Source organism: Centropristis striata, chromosome 23, assembly GCF_030273125.1.
Source record: "Centropristis striata isolate RG_2023a ecotype Rhode Island chromosome 23, C.striata_1.0, whole genome shotgun sequence".
Lineage (NCBI taxonomy): Eukaryota > Metazoa > Chordata > Actinopteri > Perciformes > Serranidae > Centropristis > Centropristis striata.
Window position 1 is genome coordinate 8,063,129 of NC_081539.1, and position 11,588 is coordinate 8,074,716.

General features: G+C 38.9%; 1 protein-coding gene across 1 annotated transcript in view; it reads left to right on the plus strand.

The window, feature by feature from the left end:
• The window catches only part of LOC131961901 (cadherin-10-like), a 46,039-nt gene extending 38,822 nt beyond the window's left edge, over positions 1-7,217 (plus strand). Inside the window, exons 11-12 of the mRNA XM_059326822.1 lie at positions 254-505; positions 5,867-7,217. Of these exons, the coding sequence (XP_059182805.1) occupies positions 254-505; positions 5,867-6,357 (743 nt within the window). The 3' untranslated portion in view covers positions 6,358-7,217. The remainder of the gene's footprint in view (positions 1-253; positions 506-5,866) is intronic.
• Positions 7,218-11,588: the final 4,371 nt, after the last annotated feature.

Here is an 11,588-nt window from a genome sequence, read left to right on the forward strand (position 1 = left end):
AATGAGGACTACCATATGATTACTAATTAAGCTGTGTTTGCTCAAAAATCATATTACAATTATTTACTATTATTCAGACGTCTTTATTCAAGATGCCAGTATTTTTCTAAATGGGACTGCGTAGTTATTCAGCTGCCTGCCACAGGATACAAAGAAAAAGGAAATAAAGATTGCAATTCTTCTCTTCGCGATCACGCAGCAACCGGAAACATCTCATTACTGACAAGCTTTACCCGTTTGTATCTTTCCACAGATAACACTGCCAATATCCTGACACGGAGGGGAGGTTTCAGCCGGCGTGAGATGAGCATGTACTTCCTCCCTGTCGTGATCTCGGACAACGACTACCCCATTCAAAGCAGCACCAGCACGCTGATCGTGCGCGTCTGTGCTTGTGACAGCCGTGGAAACATGCAGTCCTGTAACCCCGAGGTCCTGCCCTTCTCAGATGGTCTCACAACTGGAGCTCTGGTGGCCATACTGCTCTGTGTCATCATTCTCCTCAGTAAGTCCCTTCGAGTATGTGTGTGTGACCGTGCATATTTGAACCCTCTTGTCTGGCTTGTTGCAATTGCAGCTTGCAGCAACAAACACAGTTCTTGTATTCAAATTTTTATTCATGCTACCAAAAAATCAAAAAACACAAATTGGCCTCACAGGGCTTTGGAATCTGTACAACATGCAACTTTATCCTCAGACTCTCAAATGATCTTTTGCTATACACCGCCCCCTCCCCCTTTAGTTACTGTTGCTATGCATCCTTAGCTTTCCATTTTGGCATAGCACACAATGCAATTTATAGTGATAACGGTGGCAGATTTCAAAATTTGTAGTTCTCTTTGAAACAATGAGCCTATGATTTCACACAGCACATAACAAAAGCAGTCATCTCAATTCTAGCCAGCAACCGTCAATTTTGCTGGCGCACATGACAACTTTTGCTAATTAACGTTGGCGACTTGAGTTGGTTGAAAACTCCACCGCCAGCAGACTTTTTCCTGTTTCCAGCACACTTCTTCTCAAACAATAACCCTGTAAAACGGTCCCTAAAATCCACTTAATGGCTTAAGACTGAGGCTAAAGCCACAATGGTCTTTCTTTTAACATGGGTGTCAATGCAATTGACTCCCTTTTGCAGCCAGCATCAAGTCGACAGTCAAGGAATTGCAGTTTCTGGCACTTTGGAATTGGCTTCATTTTTCAATCCTAGAGGTGGACATACTTGGAGAAGACTCATTGGTACCTATATAATCAATTATTCAAAAAAATGTAAGCCTCCTCACCTGTTGATGACCCATGTAGAAGACAGGTAATTACAAAGCAGCCTTGTTCTTGTGAATAGGCAGGCGGGTTAGGACCAGATTTGAAAAAAACGGGGACATGTTGGACAAAGCACCAATTTTTTTCCACATGCTCTCTATCACCACATGTTTCAATCTTTGATGGGAGCCACTTCATCAAGATGGTGGATCGGAGATGGCAGCCATATAAAGTCTATGAGAACCAATATATCTTCAGGTCAATCTTGGTGTCAAAATATACATTTTCTGGGTCAAGGAATCATTTAAAGCTATTGAGAATATCACTAGATGATTATTTGATCATATAGATATGTTCATTTTGGCCATGTATTTACGTACTTTCCAACTCACTTCCTAAGCGGTCGGACATATATTAATATAAAATAACAAAATGAACATATATGTTTGATCAAATAACCATCTAGTGATATTCTCAATAGCTTAAATGTAAATGGTAAATGGACTGCATTTATATATTATATTATTATATATTATCCAAAGCGCTTTACACTACAGACTCATTCACCCGTTCAGACACACATTCATACTGCTGGCTACCAGGGCACACCGGTGCCATCCATTTGGGGATTTAGTATCCTACATGTCAATATTTTCGAAATGTATACTGCTATAGTCAGGGATCGAACCACCAACCTTCCAGTGGGTGACCACTCTATCAACTGAGCCACAGCTGCGGTATCCTTGACCCAGAAAATTTATATTTTGAAAACAAGCTTGACCTTCTAAGTGGCTTGGAAGATATATTGGTTCTCATAGACTTTATATGGCTCCCATTAAAAATTTAAACTTATTGTGAATAAGTGGAAAAAATATGTGGAAAAAATTTGGTGCTTTTGTCCGGTGTGTCGCCTTTATTTTGCTTAGCTGCCTGACTAAAAGGGCATCTACTAAGCCCTAGTATCGAATTACAATGTTACAAAATAAAGAATTAGCAACCCTGTTTGACTGATAACAGTTACAAGGTTAGAGTTTAGCTTTATCAAATGTAAGTGTCTCAGAGTACTTAGTTTCTCCGACAAGAGGAAAACACATAAATGCTTGGAAGCAGGATTTACAAAACACTGAATTATATCAGCTTCAAATACGTTGCCAAACAGATCACTTCCATTCTAAAAGATATTTTTACCTGATCTTAGAGTCACATGAATTGGCAGTACGTAAGCATACATCTGTCCAATCCACATCAACGTGCATTGCTACCAAGGCTGTCCTGGAGACCAGCTGTCCTTTCAGAATAACAGCTCTTGGTAGGACAAGAGCCAGACAAAGAAATTAATGATATTGCTGCAGCATACAGTGGTTTACTCTTGATGTTCTTTTGAAATGCTGCTGTTTTTGTTTTCCTCCATGCCATGGACCCGTGACACGCAGAAAGCATGTCAAATTAGCACTCCAGGAAGACCTCACTTTCATATGCTCCATGCTGCAGCCAATACAAGGTGCTAAAGCCAATAACACGGCCCAGAGTGGGTTGCTTTTCTCAGGTACATGCTGCCCACATGGAGGGAAAAAATGGTGAATAACTCTGCTACAACAAGGTCGATCATTACAAACAGGCCATCGATTGAAAGCTGTTCCAACTCACTTCAATCAATAAAATGTTACTGAAAATGTGCATTTCTGCCAGCAGTTTGGCACTCTGGCTGCCACCAGATTAGCATCTCCATGTATAAAAACCATTATTGTGACATTAAATACTTACACTTGTGAATTAAAGGAGATGTCACCCTAAGTGCAACAGTGCTGGCTTATAGTACTAGAAATAATGCACTGGAATGATTCACTCTACTTCATAGTGAATCACAATCACAACTCATACCCAAACGTCATTCGTCAGTGGCTTCCAAAACAACCGATGTGGCCAAAAGATTAATGACTCAGTGAGGATTCAAACAACTTAATTAAGCTTAAAGATCTTAGTGTTACGTGACTTTTGGTAGAAGCAAGCCTTGGACTTTGTACGCCCAATTATCTACCCTGATGTTTCCCCCGGGGGGGTTTATTCTACATTGACGGATGACTTGATCCTATACTGGATTGGATTTAAAAATACACTAGCGCTCAATAGTCTGGGGTCACTTGAAAAATGTCCTGTGTTTTTTAAATTAAAATAACATTGAATTGATCAGACAGTCTAGACAATGTTATGAAATATCTATTATATATTGTCAGCAACCATCACTCCTCTGTTCCAGTGGCACATTGTGTTAATCCACATTTTTAGCATTGAAAGGCTCATTGATCATTAAAACACCTGAGGATTATGTTAGCACAGCTGGAAACTGTTTTGTGTTGATTTGAGAAGTAGTAAAATTATCCTTCCTCAGGCTGGTTGAGTATCTAGAGGTAAAGTTGGAGATTTGTACAGGTTATAATTATTATTTCTACCTTTGTCAATGTCTTTAATATATTTTCGATTCATTTTGTATCTCATTTCATGAATAAAACAGTTTGTTTTCATGTTAAACAACAGGCATTTTCTGGGTGACCCAAAACTTTTGAGCTCTACTGTATATAGATAGATATATATGCATGCATCCAAATGCATTATTGTCATTTCTTTTCAACATGGATGTCAATGAGGATGAACTCCCTTTTGCAGCCAGCCTCAAGTCAAGGACTTGTACTTTTTTTTTGCACTTATGGCTTCATTTTTCAGATCAGAAGGTGGAAACTCAGAAACTCATTGGCCCCTATAGAATGAATTTCCATTCAGATATCTAGAGGTGATAGGCCAAAGGACCCCTTTGAATACTGCCATGTACGATTTTCCCTCGCCAAACATGCCATGAAAAACTTGTATTGAGCCATCTCTAGCTGAAGCACTTCCACCTTTGCTCCCCAGAGAGTGAAGTCATTATTCGCATGTTCAAAGGAGGTTGCTTGCATGAAAACATGAAAAAAAAGCCATTGAATGGAGGTGAACAAACAACCGATAATGTCAGTATGTCGAGCAAGCGGTCTCAAGGACGCTGCAGAAATATTCTCAATGTCTGTTCCCTGCTGCAAAGATTTACAGCAGGGTTTGTGGGGCTCTTTTTAACAAGTAAGCCATCATTAGCAATTAAAGCAGGTCCAATCAAAGACAGGTCACTTTGCATATTATGTGATACGGGGGAGTTCTCCCTAGGAAATCAGTAATGTGCTTCTTAGCTCCATTCATTACAATATAATTCCACTTTACAAAATTGCCCGTGTACTTCCCTGGTAGGTTGCATGTTACTTTCTGACATTCTAAAGCACCACTTCAGCCCCCCTCTCGATCTAATGCAGTATGTAACAGCATACAGTGCCTATCGTTTTACTCGGCAAAAAGCAGAAATGTGCAGTGCTTCTGGTCAAGGGCGTATCAATAAGTAATGGGTTTCAACTGTCATTGAACTTTACTTCGCTTGGCCAAGCATCGTGCTTGATAGGAGTATTTATGACTGACTACACATTGTGACTGAAGAAGTCTTTGCATACAGTTCTCAGTAAAACTGTCCACATGCATGTGTGCATGCTGTCCCCGTATATATGAGCTTCTAACCCTTTCCATGTGTTGAATTGGAACCCCCTTCCTCCTGTTTTTTTGCTTTGAATTTGCCATTTGATCCGCCTAAACTAGTGATACAAGCAAATTAGTATCGAGCAGCTTTTCATCCATCTGCTCGCTTTAACTCCAAATTTGAAATTCTGTGTCTGGCGGTGGGCAGATCTTCTCTCATATTTTAAGCGAACTGAAGGTTAAACTCCGCGCTCTCCTCTTGAGCAAAATATCATGACATCTGCTCATTATCTGACGCTTTTCGCGCTCGAAGCCCCCTGACAGACTGTCTCATTCACCTCTGCTTGACTCCGACAGGCAGGCGCTGAGCTGGAACGGCTCTCCCTAGCTGGTCCCCGTCATTGCAGCCCTCTGCTCTGTCTAAAATCGTGGCACTGGTCAGTCACAAATGTCCGTAAAGAAGCCTTATAAACAGCCACCTCCTCCCCCTTACAACCCATGTTGAAGGTATTGTAATTAACACCCAGGTGGGAGGCAAGTATGCAACTAAGGTACCTGCTGGTAGGACAAAAAAGGAAAGGAAGGAGAAGGAACGGAGCACAGGTGAAGCAGGATCCGAGCGTGTCCTCAGTGACAGATAGCTTCCTCTCTTTCTAAAGAATTATGGGTTTATTTAAAAACTTGCTACCATACAGTGCCACTCTCTGGAAACATGCTCACTCTGCAATCTCTGATTGTCTTTTCCCGCTGAAAAAGAATGGAGATGAGATATGAGGCTGTGTGCTGGAGAGAGAGAAAAAAAGGATCCTCTAACTACCATGCATTTTATACAGTGAATGTGCCGTTCAAGGGAAAAAGAAAGAAAAAGCTTTTTCACTGAATCTTTAATAATAGGAGGTGAATGCCTGAGGCAGTGTTGAGGATTTATCACTGGTAGCAAATGTGTCTCCCCTCTGCGCTTCTGCTCCCCCGTGCTCTTTAATGCATGACACATGTTAGGAGGCACACTTCTTATGCTGAGCTTTCTCTCTCCGTATTTCCCACTGTTTTTGTGTAGTGATCGTGGTGCTGTTTGCTGCCCTGAGGAGACAGAGGAAGAAGGAGCCTCTGATCATCTCCAAAGAGGATGTCAGAGACAACGTTGTCAGCTACAACGATGAAGGGGGTGGAGAGGAGGACACTCAGGCCTTTGATATTGGCACGCTGCGCAACCCAGAGGTGATGGATGCTAACAAGCTACGTAGGGACATCATACCCGAAATGCTGTTTCCCTTTCGGAGGACATCACCTATAAAGGATAACACGGACGTCAGAGACTTCATTAACGGGAGGCTTCAGGAAAACGATACAGATCCAACAGCGCCCCCTTATGACTCCCTGGCCACGTATGCTTACGAGGGCAGCGGGTCACTGGCAGAATCCCTCAGCTCGCTGGAGTCTGCCGCCACCGAGGGGGACCATGACTACGATTACCTCGGCAACTGGGGACCACAGTTCAAGAAGTTGGCAGAGATGTACATAGGGAAGAGCCCTGAGAGAGAGACCTAGAATGAGCCATTGTGGTCTCTCATTTTCCAAGCCCTTTTTTTCTATCTGTTTATCTAGCTAGCTAGCCAGACAGCTATTTGTCTAGTTAGTTAGCTGGCAAGCTAGTTGACTGTCTGTCTACCTATCTATCCAGCTATCTGTTTATCTGTCTAGTTCGCTAGCTAGCTCGCTAGTTAACTAGTAGTCTATTTGATTCTCATACATGTGCGTGTGTGCACTCACGCACAAAAACAAAAATTCTCGCAGTCCGAGCGTGGATGCTGAAACGGAAACGAAGACTTGAACTGAGCTGAACTTTCTCATTAATGGAGATACGGTATAATTCTCAAAGTTTTACTGTTTTTGGTCATAATCAGTAAAGATGCCTTTGAATTTTAGGATTTTTTGTGAACAATAGTGTGGACAATGTGTTTTGTAATTGACCTGAGCGATAGTAGTATTGTATACTATCAATGTTAAATGGCACTGGACTGGGTTGGGGCGGGGTAGGGAAGGAGTCGAGTGGTTTTTCCAGCCACCTCCATTAAATACTGTCAATGTACAAAGTGTTTTTAATGATGGACATCCTATATACTATTTGCTATCTTTGTTTGACAAGCAATGTTCATGTGAGTGGTTGGTGCAGTTGATTTGTCAAACTGTGAATTCATTTCATCATATAGGTGTAATATGTAATGGAAAGTGTATGTTGTAGGAAAACTGTCATACACTGACATTTCATGCTGTTTGAATGCTGAGTCATATTGTTTTATATTTATATTTTTATACTTATTTTCTTAATAAAATGATGTAAAAAAAGAAAAAAAGAAGCAGCTATAGTTTCAGTCCATTTCCGGCTATTGTGATTACTGAGTTGCTGTAGGTGCTTTTAGATTCATTAACCATTTAACCACTTTTTGTATCCATCTAGTAATTTAAAAAAATAATAATAATAAATTACAAACCACATTCTCTTACAATGGTAAAATATTAGTATACCAGCATTTGTAATTTTGTTAAAAATGGAATTAGTTGTGATAGTCATGATTTCCACATATTTATTCTATATAATTACCATATTTACTTGGAAATCATCTCAGAAAGTGACAAAAACTACATACTTCATTAATTATGTCAGCATATTTATGATTGAATAACATTAAATGTTTCATATTTACAGCAATGAATGATCAGTTATGATTTCATAGCACATAGTTCATTATAATGACATTAGCTTAATGCCGATAAACAACAAAGCGCCAAATCAACCATTTGGTTGAGATAGTCTTAAAAAAATTATTATACATTCATTACAGTTTTTTTGTGGAATCACTATCATTATTCTGTTCACTAAGGCGTCTGACAGTATTATATGTCAATTTGTTTTTACCTACCTTTCAAAATTTCACCAAAAACAGGCCACATGTCTGGAGTTACTTCCTTGTTTCAGACTTCCTGGTTGGAGGCGGGACTAAGAGGCATACTATTTAAAGACACAGTGACGTCTAACATATTTTTTTGAATCTGAATCAGGTGGAGTTCAGTGAAGCACTCCTTTCATTGAGATATGGTTACTCAAAATGTGCTCTACCATTTGGTTGAGCAGGCAGTTAAAGAGTTAAAGACATACACATACATATTAATAGGGGTGTGGTACGAATAAAAGCATTAATAGAATAATACATGTTATTTTGACACCAATTAAAACCAGTAGACAGAGGTCAAAAACCATGTTCAGTTATTTAGTCTTGGTTAGTATTTTTACAATCTGTATTTTTCAGAATAAAATAGATAAAAATGAGGCAGATTGTAGGATATCTTATCTTTTTACGTATTCATCTATTTCATATTCAATGTTGCAATAACTAATAATCCTTGACAGACAAACTTCAGATATAAATATTAAAATCTATCTGTTAGCATTACCACAATGCTGCAGAATTTGACAATCGGCCTGGGTTCAGCAAATACATTAAGTATGCTGGCAGACGGATATCACCAACAAAGGTGGAATGGACATTTTGACTATGAATGAAGTGAAAATGAGTTTTGCTACTTTAACGTTACATTTGGTTTTGTTTGTTAGTTTCAAGTCCAGATTCTCTTTTCTTCTTAAAAAACTGAATTTAAGAGGGTTTCTTGTTCACTTTACCTATTTAGACATCACAAACAATCTATGAAGAGCAATAGTTTTTTGGGTGTACATCAGTTATTGAATCTGTTTTAATTGTGTGTTAAATTCAAAGTGGAAAACCTCTCACACTATTCAGCATCCAAAACAAACCAAAGCTGAACACAACGAGTAAACAGAAGAAAAGGATATCTTCTAACTTACAGTATGCTGAACTCCATGTGGTTAATTACACACTCATGTGCAAATGTTGTGCTATTCAGCACAGTAGTTGCTGATTAGTGGGCAGCTGTGGAGATGACAATACCTCCAATCAATGCCCTCCTCACTTCATTTCAGTTGGTTTCATATCTTAACAGCTGCCAGCTCACCGATGCACTGCTACACATGTAGCTGCTGTTCGATTTTTTTAATGCATGACTCCTGAAGTACATCCAGCACGTGTACCACACCAAGACGAATTAGCTGCAAAGTTGAATTCTTGCTCTGGTCTGTTGACTCAGATATATTCATTTTATTTAATGAATCCATGAAAACTTTTAAGGTTCAGTTTACACTATTTACGTTAGTGCTAATTTTTTTAACAGCTTTAGGAGCTCCATAAGAAAAGCTCCAGATCAGAGACAAATGGCGTTGGCTTTGCAAGCCGAGAACCTTTCCAATTAAGCCTGGAGCAATCGATTATTTTAGCAATCGAGTGACTATCATATTGATTTATGTTCGGGGGATTCCTTGAGAGTTAAAGGCCTGCAGCCACACGGGAAGAGTGGGGTTCACGTTTAGTGTGAAAACAAAAGAAAACGATTTTTAACACAAGTTATGTCGTTTACATAAGTTCCGTGAATCACAAATTTGTAGGGTTTTTTTTACGTAACTTATGGGAGTCACCTCATCCTCTTAACTACTTCGTTCCCAGCATTTATATATACACTACAGGCCAAAAGTTTGGAAGCAACTTACATTTTCTGTTCATAATGGCTTTCTTGAAAACCAGTCTGGATTCTTTGGATTTTTGGATGTGTTTATTACTGCATGATCCGACTTTACCTTTATTGACCTGAACCATTTTCCTCAATTTACCTTTAGCTATACATTGGCGTTAGCAGACCATTGCTAATTAAATGTTAACAAAAGAAAAGAAGGGCTTAGTTTTAGGGTTGAGAAGATTTGGAAGAGTCACAACTTCAGTGCAAAAGTAAAAAAAACAAATCACAGTTTACATTATTCGCTTTAGCTCTTTGTCTTTTGAGAGTTTGGATACAAAAATCCAAATAAATCTCCAATGTGTTCTTATCTCTGACAAACTAACACAGAAATGACTAGAATGAAGCAGCTGAGTAAAGAAACAAGAATAAAGATTTATACATTAAGGAAGGAAGGATACACAAAGGCTAAGCAATAAAAACCCAAAGACCTGATAATTATAGTAAAAATGTGTTCTAATAAGTGACTCTTTATGTAATAATCACCTCATAGCAATGGAACTATGATCTTTTTTGTACAAATTTGATCCTGCTTTTGGCCTGTAGTGTAAATACATTTATTAACTGTTTAAACTGTCTTTTATCTCGCCTTGAGTTTTTTAACCTTAATCTAGGTCAGTGGTTTAGTAGCATGAATCGACAGAAACTGCAACCTTTTTTACAACCGCGAACTGTTCGTGTATGTTGAATAATGTGTGATATTTTTAGAAAGCTCCGCTGTACCGCGAGTCATGATACGTACATACATGTCATAACAGGTGGTACTGACACATGACCTATTCTGTCGTTTCGGTTGTTATTCTTTCTACTTAGTTGCCGAAGTCGCACTAAGCTACTTAGATTCAGCAAGACACAACTATACTGTGACGTGAGCCTGAAATGATCCCAAACCAAAGCAGATTTTCTGATGTTTTCTCTGACATGTTTCTTCTCTTCACCACACGCTATTTCCTGTCTTCCTCCGTTTTTCAAACCATTTTCACACCATGTCACCAACACTTAAGCCCATTGTGTGTCAGTCATAATCATCCATGCAGGAACACAGTGTGCTGTATATAATCATATGGATTAAATGAAGCTTCGACAGAAAGGATGCATTGCTGACGCACACCATATATGTAACAGGCTTAATATCTATATTATATATAAGCATTGGTGAGGAGTCGCCAATAACAATAAGACCTTTATTGGGAGGATGGATTGCATTTGAATCCCAAAAATCTCACACATGTATCCTGTGTCACTTCTCCTTTTTTTTTTTTTTTTTTAACTTTATTGCCTTTATGCACATTAACAGGCAATTAACATCACAAAGGAAAACAAATCAAAACATTTTGAGATTGGGTCTCATCTTTCATACAAATAGCACTGTAAAGGGTATTGCACATATTTTATCTGGTTCTGAATTCCAAAAAAAAAGGGATATTTTAGATAATTATAGTGTATCAGAGTCTTATGCGATATAGTCTGTAACTGGGGTCCACCTTCTCAAAAAAAAAGGTACTTTTAGCTGTAATTGGGCAGTGATATATTCCATCATGTAGACATGTTTTACTTTCTGAAACCACTGAGTGATCATGGGGGGGTCACTCTTCATCCAATTTATAGTAATAATTTTTCATGCAATCATCAACAAAATGTGTAATATATAACAGTGTTGGTATGGTAAACAGGTGGTCAGGAAACACATCTAATAAAAATAACAAAGAGTCCATTGGAAGTTCCACTGCCAACATTTTTTTCCAGTTCTTCTTTGACATTTTTCCAAAATCTTTGTACCAAATATGAGTATGGTCGCCAACCATGCGTGTGACCTCTTTTGTGTATTTTCATGACAAAATGTAGTACACATACACATTGAGGATTCCTCTTGGTGAAAGATCTTACGGTGTGTTGCTCATACAACAACTTCAAGACTCCAAGATACCAGACAGCAAGTTGTGACCAGTACGGGGATCAATTTTGAATGTCCTGCCGTTTGAACTCAGCATTAGCCAACTGTTGAGTAGATGTTTACCGGACTGTACCATTTGCTATGATGGTGTCAACTTCAACAGAAGAACAGAAATGTGTCAGGCCTGGCTCATATTAGTAATTTTTGAACTGATAGTCACTTTATTTTCAAAGAAGGCAGCAAG